The sequence below is a fragment of the Colossoma macropomum genome, unplaced genomic scaffold (genome assembly GCF_904425465.1).
Source record: "Colossoma macropomum unplaced genomic scaffold, Colossoma_macropomum, whole genome shotgun sequence".
Lineage (NCBI taxonomy): Eukaryota > Metazoa > Chordata > Actinopteri > Characiformes > Serrasalmidae > Colossoma > Colossoma macropomum.
This window is the reverse complement of record NW_023494808.1, coordinates 2683501-2701401: the sequence shown is the minus strand read 5'-3', so window position 1 is coordinate 2701401 and position 17901 is coordinate 2683501. Positions and strand designations below refer to the sequence as shown.

General features: G+C 38.9%; 1 protein-coding gene and 1 long non-coding RNA gene across 2 annotated transcripts; both read right to left on the bottom strand.

Moving 5' to 3' along the window:
* Positions 1-956: 956 nt before the first annotated feature.
* Positions 957-2922, bottom strand: LOC118797842. Its single transcript, XR_005005965.1, has 3 exons — positions 2842-2922; positions 2256-2423; positions 957-1033 (listed from the first exon to the last, which is right to left on the bottom strand). It is a non-coding gene; the product is annotated as an uncharacterized LOC118797842 (long non-coding RNA).
* Positions 2923-3833: 911 nt separating this feature from the next.
* LOC118797707 (B-cell receptor CD22-like) lies at positions 3834-16051 on the bottom strand. Its single transcript, XM_036556976.1, has 10 exons — positions 15966-16051; positions 13299-13474; positions 10623-10877; positions 10242-10505; positions 9681-9790; positions 6619-6699; positions 6052-6219; positions 4755-4835; positions 4174-4334; positions 3834-3840 (listed from the first exon to the last, which is right to left on the bottom strand). The coding sequence occupies exons 1-10, from the start codon at positions 16049-16051 to the stop codon at positions 3834-3836; spliced, it is 1389 nt and encodes a 462-aa protein (XP_036412869.1).
* Positions 16052-17901: the final 1850 nt, after the last annotated feature.

The window sequence follows — 17901 nt, the reverse complement described above, 5'->3', positions numbered from 1 at the left end:
CATCAAACCACTCTGGATGACTCTGTTTACATCTCAACCACTGAATTATGCAGAACATTCCATCGCTGTCCAATGATAAACAGGTACCTCCAAAATAGTCACTTTACAGGAGAGATCAAAAACCTTCTTTACTTTCAATGTAAGTTAATAGAAAAAGTTTTTTATTCTAAGCAATTTTGGAGCATTTCTTTTGGTCCAATCATCATGAAATTTTCACACAGTGTGAAGAACAGCTGCTGAGCTCAAATGATGCAGAAAAGTAAAAATCACAAAAAATGGAGATACATGTATTTCATTGGACAGCGACGATTTGTAAAGTTGGTGCAGATTTGGTGAAATGCTCTTTTCCTTTAAGATGTCACTTACAGCATACAATTCCTCAAGATATTCAGGAACCAGGTATGTGTCATCGAGAGCTTGGTATGCTTCATGAAAGGATGAGTCTGCATCACTAAGGACTACGTATGCCTCTTCAGTGGTAGCGTATGTGTTAAGAACTGTGCTGTTGTCATCGTGGGGCCTGTACAACACTACCTGTGTAAAAGAGCGAGAGGAAGCCATCATAATAATCACCATCTTACAGACCTTCAGATGATGTGTAGTTTTGATGAAAACTCAAAAAATTAACTGTCTCCAAATATTATAACAGCTAAAGATACAGCACAGTCACTGAATCATTAAAACTGAGAAAGAACCAAATTTATTTACTACCAAAACAGAAAATACATTTAATAACTTCAGCATAAATGTAATAATCTTTTCATACATAAGTGTAAAAGCGTCATTGATGCTTTATTGAATTGAAATGAATGCAAGTGTCATTAAAGTGTTACTGAAATTTTACTGCCAAAGAATTTTCACATTCGTTTGAAAAGTGGCCTATTTAAGAAATTACCACTAATAGGTCATCACAGACTTAAGAATGTCATTTTGAAGAATGTGAGTCACCTACAATGGGTGGAGTCTGAACTTCATCACAGCATATGGAGCCACAATCAGGTGCGGTATAAACATCAACAGCAGGAGAAACATTCTAGAGGGATTGAGTCAAAGCAATCATTGTTGATTCACTTATTAATTCGGTAATAATAAAATTAGACATAAATCATTTGGTCATGTCATGTACAGGAATATAATAATGGCTTTAGTCCTGAGTCCTGAGTCATGTTCACTCTTCGAATTCTTTGTACTGGCCACCAGAGGTCCCCGTTCTGCTATGGTGACTCCTGGTCTTCCCCCTGGTGGTCATTCTAGCTAATTACCTGCCATTTAGCAGCAGTCTTCCTAGACGCTTCAAAGTATTGGCTATCAAAATCCCCCAGATTTCTGAGCCTTTCAGGATTTTTGACCAATGCCTGTGTTTAGACTTTATGCATGGCTGGGATTATTTTCCTTGTTGTACTCTTTTTTTTTTTCTTTTTTAAACTTTTTATTATTTATTGTTGCTGTTCAGCAGAGAATCAAAGTATACAATTATATTTATATGTATATATATATATATATATATATATATATATATATATATATGCACTGAAATATATGGAATGAACAGTGAACTTTGATATATATTGAATGAAAGTCGCTGTTGAAGAGTTGAGGATGGCCAAGAAAAACTGTGCATCAATAAATGGGCATTAACAAACTCCAGGTGGAGCTTAAAGGAAGGGAATTCTGATAAAAAAAAAAAATCTATAGTAGGGAGGCACTACAGCATTTTAAGCTTTATTTATTTATGTATTTTTTTTCAATTAAGCAATAATTAATCATTGTTGACGTCACATATAAAAACTCAGAAGACAAAGGCATAATTTGGCTATATATATTTAAAGTGGCTATATTAGTGTTGTAGACATTGTGACCCCTGGTTCCTATAAGTTTGTGTAATTTCACATCAAACCACTCTGGATGACTCTGTTTACATCTCAACCACTGAATTATGCAGAACATTCCATCGCTGTCAAATGATAAACAGGTACCTCCAAAATAGCAACTTTACGGGAGAGATCAAAACCCTTCTTTATTTTCAATGCAAGTTAATAGAAAAAGTTTTTTATTCTAAGCAATTTTGGAGCATTTCTTTTGGTCCAATCATCATGAAATTTTCACACAGTGTGAAGAACAGCTGCTGAGCTCAAATGATGCAGAAAAGTAAAAATCACAAAAAATGGAGATACATGTATTTCATTGGACAGCGACGATTTGTAAAGTTGGTGCAGATTTGGTGAAATGCTCTTTTCCTTTAAGATGTCACTTACAGCATACAATTCCTCAAGATATTCAGGAACCAGGTATGTGTCATCGAGAGCTTGGTACGCTTCATGAAAGGATGAGTCTGCATCACTAAGGACTACGTATGCCTCTTCAGTGGTAGCGTATGTGTTAAGAACTGTGTTGTTGTCATCATGGGGCCTGTACAACACTACCTGTGTAAAAGAGCGAGAGGAAGCCATCATAATAATCACCATCTTACAGACCTTCAGATGATGTGTAGTTTTGATGAAAACTCAAAAAATTAACTGTCTCCAAATATTATAACAGCTAAAGATACAGCACAGTCACTGAATCATTAAAACTGAGAAAGAACCAAATTTATTTACTACCAAACCAGAAAATACATTTAATAACTTCAGCATAAATGTAATAATCTTTTCATACATAAGTGTAAAAGCGTCATTGATGCTTTATTGAATTGAAATGAATGAAAGTGTCATTAAAGTGTTACTGAAATTTTACTGCCAAAGAATTTTCACATTCATTTGAAAAGTGGCCTATTTAAGAAATTACCACTAATAGGTCATCACAGACTTAAGAATGTCATTTTGAAGAATGTGAGTCACCTACAATGGGTGGAGTCTGAACTTCATCACAGCATATGGAGCCACAATCAGGTGCGGTATAAACATCAACAGCAGGAGAAACATTCTAGAGGGATTGAGTCAAAGCAATCATTGTTGATTCACTTATTAATTCGGTAATAATAAAATTAGACATAAATCGTTTGGTCATGTAATGTACAGGAATATAATAATGGCTTTAGTCCTGAGTCCTGAGTCATGTTCACTCTTCGAATTCTTTGTACTGGCCACCAGAGGTCCCCGTTCTGCTATGGTGACTCCTGGTCTTCCCCCTGGTGGTCATTCTAGCTAATTACCTGCCATTTAGCAGCAGTCTTCCTAGACGCTTCAAAGTATTGGCTATCAAAATCCCCCAGATTTCTGAGCCTTTCAGGATTTTTGACCAATGCCTGTGTTTAGACTTTATGCATGGCTGGGATTATTTTCCTTGTTGTACTCTTTTTTTTTCTTTTTTAAACTTTTTATTATTTATTGTTGCTGTTTTTTTTTCAGCAGAGAATCAAAGTATACAATTATATTTATATGTATATATATATATATATATATATATATATATATATATATATATATATATATATATGCACTGAAATATATGGAATGAACAGTGAACTTTGATATATATTGAATGAAAGTCGCTGTTGAAGAGTTGAGGATGGCCAAGAAAAACTCTGCATCAATAAATGGGCATTAACAAACTCCAGGTCGAGCTTAAAGGAAGGGAATTCTGATAAAAAAAAAAAAATCTATAGTAGGGAGGCACTACAGCATTTTAAGCTTTATTTATTTATTTATGTATTTTTTTCAATTAAGCAATAATTAATCATTGTTGACGTCACATATAAAAACTCAGAAGACAAAGGCATAATTTGGCTATATATATTTAAAGTGGCTATATTAGTGTTGTAGACATTGTGACCCCTGGTTCCTATAAGTTTGTGTAATTTCACATCAAACCACTCTGGATGACTCTGTTACATCTCAACCACTGAATTATGCAGAACATTCCATTGCTGTCAAATGATAAACAGGTACCTCCAAAATAGCAACTTTACAGGAGAGATCAAAACCCTTCTTTATTTTCAATGCAAATTAATAGAAAAAGTTTTTTATTCTAAGCAATTTTGGAGCATTTCTTTTGGTCCAATCATCATGAAATTTTCACACAGTGTGAAGAACAGCTGCTGAGCTCAAATGATGCAGAAAAGTAAAAATCACAAAAAATGGAGATACATGTATTTCATTGGACAGCGACGATTTGTAAAGTTGGTGCAGATTTGGTGAAATGCTCTTTTCCTTTAAGATGTCACTTACAGCATACAATTCCTCAAGATATTCAGGAACCAGGTATGTGTCATCGAGAGCTTGGTACGCTTCATGAAAGGATGAGTCTGCATCACTAAGGGCTACGTATGCCTCTTCAGTGGTAGCGTATGTGTTAAGAACTGTGCTGTTGTCATCGTGGGGCCTGTACAACACTACCTGTGTAAAAGAGCGAGAGGAAGCCATCATAATAATCACCATCTTACAGACCTTCAGATGATGTGTAGTTTTGATGAAAAATAAAAAAATTAACTGTCTCCAAATATTATAACAGCTAAAGATACAGCACAGTCACTGAATCATTAAAACTGAGAAAGAACCAAATTTATTTACTACCAAAACAGAAAATACATTTAATAACTTTAGCATAAATGCAATAAGCTCTTCATACATAAGTGTAAAAGTGTCATTGATGCTTTACTGAATTGAAATGAATGCAAGTGTCATTAAAGTGTTACTGAAATTTTACTGCCAAAGAATTTTCACATAATCATTTGAAAAGTGGCCTATTTAAGAAATTACCACTAATAGGTCATCACAGACTTAAGAATGTCATTTTGAAGAATGTGAGTCACCTACAATGGGTGGAGTCTGAACTTCATCACAGCATATGGAGCCACAATCAGGTGCGGTATAAACATCAACAGCAGGAGAAACATTCTAGAGGGATTGAGTCAAAGCAATCATTGTTGATTCACTTATTAATTCGGTAATAATAAAATTAGACATAAATCGTTTGCTCATGTAATGTACAGGAATATAATAATGGCTTTAGTCCTGAGTCCTGAGTCATGTTCATGCTTCAAATTCTTTGTACTGGCCACCAGATGTCCCCGTTCTGCTATGGTGACTTCTGGTCTTCCCCCTGGTGGTCATTCTAGCTAATTACCTGCCATTTAGCAGCAGTCTTCCTAGACGCTTCAAAGTATTGGCTATCAAAATCCCCCAGATTTCTGAGCCTTTCAGGATTTTTGACCAATGCCTGTGTTTAGACTTTATGCATGGCTGGGATTATTTTCCTTGTTTGTACTCTTTTTTTTTCTTTTTTAAACTTTTTATTATTTATTGTTGCTGTCAGCAGAGAATCAAAGTATATATATATATATATATATATATATATATATATATATATATATATATATATATATATATGGACTGAAATATATGGAATGAACAGTGAACTTTGATATATATTGAATGAAAGTCACTGTTGAAGAGTTGAGGATGGCCAAGAAAAACTGTGCATCAATAAATGGGCATTAACAAACTCCAGGTGGAGCTTAAAGGAAGGGAATTCTGATAAAAAAAAATCTATAGTAGGGAGGCACTACAGCATTTTAAGCTTTATTTATTTATGTATTTTTTTCAATTAAGCAATAATTAATCATTGTTGACGTCACATATAAAAACTCAGAAGACAAAGGCATAATTTGGCTATATATATTTAAAGTGGCTATATTAGTGTTGTAGACATTGTGACCCCTGGTTCCTATAAGTTTGTGTAATTTCACATCAAACCACTCTGGATGACTCTGTTTACATCTCAACCACTGAATTATGCAGAACATTCCATCGCTGTCAAATGATAAACAGGTACCTCCAAAATAGCAACTTTACAGGAGAGATCAAAACCCTTCTTTATTTTCAATGTAAGTTAATAGAAAAAGTTTTTTATTCTAAGCAATTTTGGAGCATTTCTTTTGGTCCAATCATCATGAAATTTTCACACAGTGTGAAGAACAGCTGCTGAGCTCAAATGATGCAGAAAAGTAAAAATCACAAAAAATGGAGATACATGTATTTCATTGGACAGCAACGATTTGTAAAGTTGGTGCAGATTTGGTGAAATGCTCTTTTCCTTTAAGATGTCACTTACAGCATACAATTCCTCAAGATATTCAGGAACCAGGTATGTGTCATCGAGAGCTTGGTACGCTTCATGAAAGGATGAGTCTGCATCACTAAGGGCTACGTATGCCTCTTCAGTGGTAGCGTATGTGTTAAGAACTGTGTTGTTGTCATCGTGGGGCCTGTACAACACTACCTGTGTAAAAGAGCGAGAGGAAGCCATCATAATAATCACCATCTTACAGACCTTCAGATGATGTGTAGTTTTGATGGTCTCCAAATATTATAACAGCTAAAGATACAGCACAGTCACTGAATCATTAAAACTGAGAAAGAACCAAATTTATTTGCTACCAAAACAGAAAATACATTTAATAACTTCAGCATAAATGCAATAATCTTTTCATACATAAGTGTAAAAGCGTCATTGATGCTTCATTGAATTTAAATGAATGAAAGTGTCATTAAAGTGTTACTGAAATTTTACTGCCAAAGAATTTTCACATTCATTTGAAAAGTGGCCTATTTAAGAAATTACCACTAATAGGTCATCACAGACTTAAGAATGTCATTTTGAAGAATGTGAGTCACCTACAATGGGTGGAGTCTGAACTTCATCACAGCATATGGAGCCACAATCAGGTGCGGTATAAACATCAACAGCAGGAGAAACATTCTAGAGGGATTGAGTCAAAGCAATCATTGTTGATTCACTTATTAATTCGGTAATAATAAAATTAGACATAAATCATTTGGTCATGTCATGTACAGGAATATAATAATGGCTTTAGTCCTGAGTCCTGAGTCATGTTCACTCTTCGAATTCTTTGTACTGGCCACCAGAGGTCCCCGTTCTGCTATGGTGACTCCTGGTCTTCCCCCTGGTGGTCATTCTAGCTAATTACCTGCCATTTAGCAGCAGTCTTCCTAGACGCTTCAAAGTATTGGCTATCAAAATCCCCCAGATTTCTGAGCCTTTCATGATTTTTGACCAATGCCTGTGTTTAGACTTTATGCATGGCTGGGATTATTTTCCTTGTTGTTGTACTCTTTTTTTTTATTTATTTTTTTTTCTTTATGATATATATATATATGTCTGACTCTATGTAACATTACACTTATGACTATAAGGGCAACACTTTACTTATGAGCCCTGCTACATAACACCGATATAACTATTCCATAAACACATCATGGCAGATGTCAAATGTATTTGTTCAGTAATATAACAAATGTCAAATTACCATTATTGGTAATTGTCAGGTTGTCACAATGATTGATGTCATGACTGCTAATGTCACATGCTAATTTATTGCTATGATATCCAGTTAACTATCATGACATCGAACATTATGATATTTCCACCTTAACAGTTCCCAGAAATGGAAACATGACAATATTACTAAACTTCATCTGTTATTACAATTCATGACAGCATATGACATCTGCTGTGACATGTTGAGGGTGTAGTTATATCAATGTTATTTAGCAAATGTTCAAGCAAAATATTAGCAATTTCAGTTATTAGCAATTGCACATTGTTCTTTTCTTTCTAATTTCTTTTCTGACAGATTTTCTGATAATTTGTCCCTCAGTTTTCAAGATATCAACACTTTTCCAAATCCAGAATGTTCAGTCTGATCGGGAATGATGTACTTGAACACAGCTTTTTCATCATCTCTCGTTCCTTCCTCAGGCTTCCATTTATTTTCATATCTACACAAGTTCCTTCTTTTCTTTTTCCCGACAGCCGCTAAACTACATATACTCACTCAGTGTAGGTCCCCAAGCTTTGCGTTCCTCTGTGAGTCCTTTTTTTACATCTGTTGTTCCTCCCTTAGGATACCATTCATTTTAAACAACACTTAGCAACCCCCTGACAACTACTTCGTTCACAGCCCTCATGCCATAGCAACTTCTTACCACCTAGCAAGCTTCAGATGCACAGTTGCTTTGCATTATCTTCAGGAAATGCACTATTCTAGTTCTTTTTTTTTTTTTGGTCCCACTTTATGTTGTCTCTAATAACTGTGTAGTTACATAAGAACAACATATGCAACAACAATGTAACTACTAATGATTTATTCACTGTTACAGATGGATTGCAGACATACACTTTATGTAATTACACTAGTGTATCTAAGTAGTTGTAATAGCCTATTCTCTCTCATGTAATTACACAAGGGTAATAACATAATGTAATTACATTTGATATTAGACTGGAAATCTAAAAGTATTCTTTTCCAGCAGTAAAAGGAAGTATGTAATAATTTACACTGAGGCAAGACTTACACTGTATCTGCCAGCTTTTCTAACATTAGCTAGTATTTATGTTGCTAGTGCTGTGACACTGTAACCAGTTTCAGCTTTAATCCATTCTGTAATGTGACAGAACAGCAGACGTCCCCTTATCTTAAAATATAACATACATAATATGTATTTAACTAAATTTGTTGCATTTCTCCAAGGCAATGTCTATATTACCACTCCATTATTACACTGTACCTACTAAACAACTACACAGGAACTGTCCACTTATTTTAAAGTGTAACTTTAACACTGCACTACAGAAAAGTTCCTATGTAGAAGATACACTTGTGTAATTACATGAGGCAAAACATGTACAAGTTGATACAGGTGTATTTACATAGGCTGTACTTCTGTAATCCATCTGTAACACTGACTAAATCATCAGTAGTTATAGTGTTGCATATGTTATCCATGTGTAACTACACAATTATTAGAGACACTTAATATGAAGTGGTACTTTTTTTTTAAGAGTCTAAACCAAAAGGATCCCAAAAAGAACAAAACAACATGAAACAGAGTAACAATTGTTTCTATGCTAATAGATGCTGGATGTGCTAAGAAGCTACCCTAAAGTGTAGCCTCTTATGCTCCTTGGAACCACAGCTGGTTCCAAAACACACTTCGTCATATTCTTATTAACTTTCATATTTCATAAGCTACATTCAAAAGGTGGGTGTCATATGAGAGCTGTAAATGTCTTGTTTCCAGTCAAATATGATGTAATTTTAAACCCTTACAATAAAAGAAGCTGAACACACAATTTTTTGTCTACTGAAATTCGATCCATTTTTCCACAAATCTGGGCTATAAACTATAAATAGATGGCGTCTCTTCAGTGATCTACTCTGTAAAAATTATTTTTATGAAATAATACAAAGAGGGTCAAAGATTTTTGGCCTTCAGCAGTAAATTGTATGTATATTAATATGTGTATGATCATAAAACATGTTCTGTTAATTTGAGGGGAGCTTTTACCAAAAATAAATATATTACTAAAATAAAATTTTACATTTATTTCATGCAGTTACTGAATAATTTGCCTTAAAATTTGGTCATATAAACTCAGATGGACAAACCAAAATATACTCTGGAGCATAAGGTTAAAGAAAAACCCTTGTATACATGATTTATATATTTTTTTGAAGTTCCACCACTTTTCTTGAGTGGTTTTAAACAGCTCTATCCATGAATTACTGTTTCTACAGCAACACTTGGAGGTGGGTCAAGATAGAGAACCCATGCTTTAGACTAAGGGCAATCAAACCACCCCTGAAATCGAGGTTGTAACAACCATGAGGTACATTATGAGCCACGAATGTAGTACAGAAGTTTTTTTCAGATGCTTACCTGAACTGTTCGTTTAGCCCATCTGATCATCAGATAGACAAAGCACACAGTGATCACAGTTCCAATACAGGCTAGTCCCACAATCACAAACACTGTTGTGTAACTGCGACCTGGAAATCAGAAACACAAACCATCTCAGTTTTGATGTTGCAGCTAGGCGGCTGTTACAAACACCACATTCATTCAGGCTAATTAATTAAGATTAAGTGACCCTTATTAGTCCCACAATGGGGAAATTTCACCTCCGCATTTAACTATCCATGCAGTGAAACACCCACATACTCACTAGTGAGCACACACACTAGGGAGCAGTGAGCACACTTGCCCAGAAAGGTGGGTAGCCCTACCCGCAGTGCCCAGGGAGCAGTTGGGGGTTAGGGTGTCTTGCTCAAGGGCACCACAGTCGTGTACTGTCGGCTCAGGGGATCGAACCGGCGACCTTCTGGTCAAAAGGCTGGTTCCCTAACCTCTAGCCCACGACTGCCCCAAAATTAATTAACCAAAAAATTAATTAAATTAAAAGGCTCATTCTCTAATAATTTAAAAGGCTAAAACATTGACCTGGATGTAAAAATAAAGCTGCAGATGCCTTTGGACTTCCAAGCTTATTCCAAGCTTCACAGTGATACCACCCCTTGTGGTCAGCAGTGATGTTGAAGATGCTGTAATTCTGTCCAGATCCTACAGGTGAGGTTCCACTCTCTTTAAACCAGGTGTAGTTCTGTGCAGGAGGGTTTGCATCACTGCTGCAGGTCAGTGTCACTGAACTGCCCTCCAATATTTCACCAGAGGGGCTGATGGACACAGAGACGCTCTTTGTTGGATCTAGAAATCAGAGAATAACAGCAGTGTGATCTAATCATCACTAACAATAGACCTTTATAAAGGAGAATTGCTACAAGATACAGATTACACAACTGGAACAAGTAAACATGCACTTACACAAAACATCCAGAGTTAGAGCTTCAGAGTATCTCTCTCCATGTTCATTAATGCACTTGCACTTGTATTCTCCACTGTCCACAGAGCTGGCATTGGTAATTGTGTAGTTCTTTTCTTTCACTAGTAATGATGTTTCTTTAAACCACTGACATTCCACAGGTGGGTTTGCATCACTACTGCAGGTCAGAGTCACTGAACTGCCCTGCACTATTTCACCAGAAGGATGGATGGACACTGAGACGCTCTTTGTATGGTCTGCCATCACAAATGAGGAAAAAAAGTTTGTTTACAAAAAATACTAGCAATTAAAACTACACTGTAAGCCTGGATAAGTTGAATTTACTTAAAAATGAGGAAACTTTTTTTCTAATTAAGTAATATTGACCACTTTCCAAACATAGAAGGGTTAACCTTGAACATGACCACTCACCAAAACAAATGCCCAGCCAGGAGTCAATGGGAAAGAATATCCATTTTATCTAACAAGATTGTGTTTACAAAACAAACATGTAACTATGGTTTACAGCTTACTTAGTTTCACTTGGTTTCACACATTTGTTTAGCAATTTTAATGAGAAAGAAACTAGAAAATTAAAACCAACAGGAATGTCATCATTTTTTGAAGGTGGGGTTTCAAAGTTGCCATAGCAACAGACTAAATAACAATAAGTTAACTCAACTCAAAAATGCCATTTGACTGTACAAAATCATCAAAACATTCCTTTACCCTAAAATTGTTGGGCAAAATGTGGGATATACTGAGTTTTATGTACAACAGAATTAATTTATTTGAGTTTTATTTGAGTTATTTTGAGCTTGGGGCTCCTGTGTGGTGCACCTGTCAAAGCGGCATCTTTGAAAACTCATCAGGAGATTGCAAGTTCAATGCTCCAAGAGAGCACAATAGGCCTCGCTCTCTCTGGGTGGGTAGGATGGTTCCCCATCCCTCCCATCACACACTGCAATGCCAGTCAGTGTAGGCGTCTGTTAGCTGATGTAAAGGAAATGGCAGTTGACGCCTTCCTCTGAGCGCATTCAGCTCTGGGGAAAGTGGCAGTTTAAAAAGATGTGGTGGTGCTTCACAGATCTCAGAGGAAGACTAGTGGTATGGTGTGACTGTGGGAGTCCTAACTAGTGGGTGGAATTGGAGAGAAAGTTGAGGAAAAAATAAATAAAATAAAAGAAAAAGTATCCAAATGATATTATTGCCTAGATCCACAGCACCACTAAGGTTACATGACTACATTCCCTGTACAGCTAAGTGAGGGATCAAGTGTAGATCTTCACAGTTGGGTTTGCATCACTGTGGAAGGTCAGAGTCGCTAAACTGCCCTCCACTATTTCACCAGAGGAACAGATGCACACGGAAGTGTTTGAGAAATTCATTTGGTCATGCATTAAACTGTTCAGGGTATGAAGTTTCACTATATAAAGTGTTTGCAAGTGTTAACCTCTACAACTCTACACCTTTTTTAACTCTTTGAGTGCACATGATAAAATGGATATGATTTGTATAAGAATTAATACGAGTGCCTTTTTAAATGTGCAGGACTTCTTATGCAAAGTTTTAAGTAGCCATGAAATGAATGCTTTTTCACAGTAAATGAATGCAAATTCCACCTGTTTTGGCGGTTCCTTGGTTTGAATATGCAATATCTACAATAACATTAATAACACATTTTACAATGGAAATGTGTATAGGTTAACCTCTTAACCACTTCTAGTTGGGTTCTAAAAGTTCTAGTTCTAGTTCAAAAAACTTTTCATCTCAGTAGATAATCGAGGAAGTCACTATTTATAAGCATGTTTTATTGTGTTTAAATGCTATTTTTGTGTGTCAGTTGTACCCAATTTATTGCTGTTAGTTTTGTCTCTGCACGGCTGTCTGTTTAAAGAGGTGTGAATTGTTTTTCACAGCAGGGGTTCTCACCCCTCCCCTTTCATCTCACATTGCAGAGTCACAACATTTCACACACAGAGAGACAACAGTGTTCTAGTTAATCTGATAACAGAGTTACACTGACAAATTCATTCAATTTATTTATCCAGCTCACAGTGTGAAATCAGCAGTTCACAACCACATTTTAATCCCCAGTTTGCACTTGTGCTACACATAAAAGGACAAACAGGTCCGGTCCAGTCCAGTCCAGTAAGTTCAGCTCTGTTTGTGTCGTGTGATATTTGAGGAGATCTTGGAATTTGAGTTCTGATTTGTAGCCTAAACCTCTGCTCTGTTGTCTAGTGTTAATGTACTCACAAAAACATTCTGTGACAACCTGACAGTAAGTTTGTGATGTTTGAGTTTGTAAGTTTGTGCCTCCTTTTAAGAAATCTGTTGAGATTTTAAAAATCATGTAGTATCAGCCCAGCCTTGGCAAAAAAAAACAAAAATGTGACAAACTGCATTGACTTCAAAAAGGAAACCAACTGTTATACTACTTGACATAAACTGTCATGACAGCTCAAGTCAGCATGCAACTTCTGCTCTGACATGTTTTATCCAACCGGAAGTCAGTTTTATTTAGCAATGTTCAGTAAAAAAAAAGCTATCCAATACTGTTTGCACATTACGGACCTTTGGCACCTTAAGATCAGTTCGGTTAAAGTCTATGATTAGATGAACAAAGTATAAAAGTGTCTTCATTGTTAAGGATAAAAAAATATAAAAATACTCACATCTGACTCTGAGGTTATGAGCAGTAGAGTGGAGATGTTGATATCCTCTTACAGCACAGCTATAACTGCCTGCATCCTCACTGCTGACTGTCTGCAGGTGGAGCTGGTTGTTCTTGATGGTCTTTGTGGTTAAAGGACGTCCATTTTTGTACCAGATGAATGTTGGGTCAGTCAGACTGCAGGTGGTTTGACACATGAGAATCGCTGCTGTTCCTTCTACCACGCTCCCAGGAATATTCACACGGAGTTCTGGAAGTAGTAGAAAGACATGCTTTTGATGTTTTCTGCTTATGTCAAAGAATGATATTTCTGACCTGCCTATCAATATTTTAAGGGTTTTATTGGGTGCTGCCACTCAACACGTAGTCCAAGCCTCAGTGGGTTTTTGTAAGACTTTGATCTATTTAATTCCATAATGATCTATTTATACAAACTGAAAAAGCTGTTTTCTCTTTTTCAAATAAACAGAATTTTCTTCATACCCACAGATGACCCATTCAGAGCACACTGTTTTAGAGGCGCATGACTGGCATTATTCTTTTGAGCAGAATCTCCTGAAAAAAAAAAGTGCTTATCAGAAAAATTAAAACTGTAAAAGAAATGAATTGGTTAGTGCAATTCATGGTATTTGCAGCAGTATGAAAATGTTTTGGAACCCTTGGTCAAACTAAATATTTTGATGATTTTCCAAGTAAAAAGAAGTTAATCCTTAATAACCTCTGAAGATAACGCACTTAAATAATTTTCTACACATACTGGACAATTTTTGTTCTTTTGCTGAATTTACCTTAAAGAGAAACATAAAACAATACATATAAAATTACGCATTTTATTTTTCATTAAAATCAACAGAACATGTAATTTGACCACAGAGCGTCAGCACATGGAGTCTCCCATTTTCTTTTGGCTCACTTCAACTCAAGCTCCACCCACAATGAACCATGCATACCTGTAGCTAATCCAATGACCCTTTAACTTTTATATTTCTTCCTTTGTTTGGGCTAGGGTTTTCCGAAGTCTCTGTTATGTCTATTTCAGTGCTAAGCCATGTTTGACTTGGTGATTGGGAAGAAAGGCCTGCCTGATCTAAACCCGAATGGTGAATTGTTATTGGATTTCTGTGCTAGGCATGGATTGTCCATAATGAACACCAAGTTCGAATACAAGGATGTTCATAAGTGTACATGGTACCAGAGCTCCTTAGGTCAAAGGTCAATGATTGACTTTGTTGTCGTTTCATCTGACTTGGAACCATATGTTCTGGACACTCAGGTGAAGAGAGGTGCTGAGCTGTCAACTGATCACCATCTGGCAGGGAACACTGATGGTCAGACCCGGTAGGCCCAAGCGAATAGTGAGGGTGTGCTGGGAAAGACTGTCGGAGGCCCCTGTTCGGAATGATTTTAACTTCCACCTACAGAAGAGCTTTTCTCATATCCCGGAGGAGGTAGGAGACATGGAGTCTGAATGGACCCTGTTAAAAACCTCCATTGTGGATGCTGCCAGGCTTAGCTATGGCCAAAAGCATGTGGTTGCCTGTCAGGGTGGTAACCCAAGAACCCCCTGGTGGACACCGGTGATGAGGGAGGCCATGAAGAAAGAGGCTGAAGAAAGAGGCCTTCAGGGACTGGATGGCCCAAAGGACTCGTGACAGGCAAAAAAGCTTTAAGCGGTAATGGTGACTGAAGCAAAATCCAGGGTGTGGTAGGAGTTTGGTGAAGCCATGGAAAAAGACTTTCGGTCGGCCTCAAGGTGGTTCTGACAACTGTTTAGCGACTCAGAAGCGGTCAGGGTGGCTTCGCCCAAGCTGTATTCTGCAGGGGTGGAGAAACTCTGACTTCAAATAAGAATATTGTCGGTCGGTGGAAGAAGCACTTTGAGGAGCTCCTTAATCCAGGAGACATGCCTCCCCAACGGGGGTGGATGAGATTCATCTGGAGATGCTTAAGGCTATGGATATTGTGGGGCTGTCATGGCTAACATGTCTCTGCAATATTGCATGGACCTTGGGAACAGTACCCTTGGACTGGCAGACTGGGGTGGTGGTCCCTATTTTTAAGAGAGGGGACCGGAGGGTGTGTGCCAACTACCGGGGTGTCACATTGCTCAGCCTCCCTGGGAAAGTCTATCCCAAGGTGCTGGAAAGGAGACTTTGACCGATAGTTGAATTGAGGAGGAACAACGCGGATTCCTTTCCGGACGTGGAACAATGGATCAGCTTTTCACCCTCTCACAGATTGTTAAAGGGGTGCAGGGGAGTTTGCCAACCCAGTCTACATGTGTTTTGTGGACTTACATTTACATTTACAGCATTTAGCAGACGCTCTTATTCAGAGCAACATACAAAAAGTGCTTTGTCTATCCAGAGAAAGTATCTTTGCTAGTTACCAGTAGGTTAGAGAGAAAGCCAGTCCTGAGCTCAGATACTGCTAGAATCAGAAAGTCATTATTGACACCTAGAAAAAACACAGAGCAGTGCAATACAATACAATACATAAGTGCAGTACAATACATAATCAATACTTAATTCAGTGCTCATTTAAGTGCTGTATAAAGAGATGTGTCTTCAGTCTGCGTTTGAAGACAGCGAGAGACTCTGCTGTATGGACAGCGAGTGGGAGTTCGTTCCACCTGGGTGCCAGCACAGAAAACAGTCTTAATACTTACCTTCCGGGCGCCTTGAAGGATGGCGGGTCAAGCCGAGCTGTACTCGAAGCTTGAAGGGCTCGTGGAACAGCTCGCGATTTCACCATTGCCATCAAGTAGGGAGGGGCTGGTCTCCAATTCCACCCGCTAGTTAGGACTCCCCCAAACACACGATGCTATCAACGCTAGGAGGGTGAAGGCTAACACAGGCTTCCTCCGAGACCTGTGAAACCAACCACCACTTCTTTTCGAACTGCCGCTCATGCAACGTCACTGGACAGCCGAACGCGCTCGGAGGAAAGCGCCAACCGCCAGATCTGTTACGTCAGCTAACAGACGCCTGCGCTGACTAGCATCGCGCTGAGTGATGGGGGGAGAAGGGGGGGCCATCCTACCCACCCAGAGAGAGCGAGGCCAATTGTACTCTCTCGGACTCCCGGCTACGGATGGCTGTAGCATCACCAGGGATCGAACTCGCGATCTCCTGATGATAGGGCCAACGCTTAGACGGTTGCGCCACTCGGGAGCCCTAAGCATAAGGGTTTTAAAGATGCGTGCAGCTACAGGAAGCCAGTGAAGGGAGCGCAGCAGTGGGGTGACGTTGCTGAACTTGGGGAGATTGAAGATGAGCCACGCTGCTACATTCTGGATGAGTTGCAGAGGCTTGATGGTCTACATTGGAAGACCAGCCAAGAGCGAGTTGCAGTAGTCAAGCCTTCAGATGACAAGAGACTGCACTAGCACTTGGGTGGCCTCTCGAATGAGAAAGGGTCGGATCCTCTGGACTTGGAGAAGGCTTACGACCATGTTCCCCGAGATATCTTGTGGGAGGTCCTCCAGGAGTATAGGGTGCCAGGGTTACTACTCTGGGCCATTCAACCTCTGTACTCTCGGAGTGAGAGCTGTGTTCGTATGCTCGGCATTAAGTCAGACTCTTCCAGTGTTAGTCTTGGACTCCACCAGGGTTGTTCCTTGTCTCCACTCCTGTTTGTGATATTGATGGACAGGGTGTCAATGTATGGAGGCCGGAGGGTGGCGTCTCTGCTATTTGCAGATGATGTTGGTTTTTTGGCTAGATCACATGGATGCCTCCAGCGCTCACTGGAGCGGTTTGCAGCTGAGTGTGAAGCGGTATGCGGATCAGCACCTCCAAGTATGCATCCATGGTCCTAGCCATTAAAAGGATGGCATGCCCTCTCCAGGTAAGGGAAAAGGACTTGCCCCTGGTGGAGGAGTTTAAGTATTTCGGGGTCTTGTTCACGAGTGATGGGAAGAGGGATCCTGAGATTGGCCGCAGGCTGGGACAGGTGGCAGCAATAATGCTGTCACTGTACCGGACTGTAGTGGTGAAGAGGTCTGTTTACCGGTCGGTCTACATCCCAACCCTCACCTATGGTCATGAGCTGTGGGTAAGGACTGAAAGAATGAGATCGCGAATGCAGAAATGAGATTTCTTCGCAGGGTGGCGGGCTACACTCTATTTGATAGGGTGAGGAGCTCGGTCATCCAGGAGGAGCTCGGAGTAGAGCTGCTACTCCTCCGCATTGAGCAGAGCCAGTAGATGTGGTTCGGGCATCTGATCCGGATACCCCCTGGACCCCTCCCAGTGGGGGTATACCAGGCATGGCCTACCGGGACAAGACCCTGAGGTCATCCTAGGACCCGCTGGAGGGATTATATCTCCAAGTTGGCCTGGGAGCAGCTTGGGGTCCCTGGGAGTGAGCTGGAGAAGGTTGCGGGGGACAGGATCGTCTGGGATTCTCTGCTCTCCCTACTGCTACTGCGACCCTACCTAGATTAAGTGGTTAATGATGATGATGACAATGTTTAGTGGTTTCCCTGTTTTGACTCTTGCTTTGTCACCTGGCTTTTGAACAGTTCATTGAGTTCAACAACTATGCCAATTTAAGTCACGTAAAAATTGTACTGCCTTCAAAGTATTTAGTCATTTGTTAAA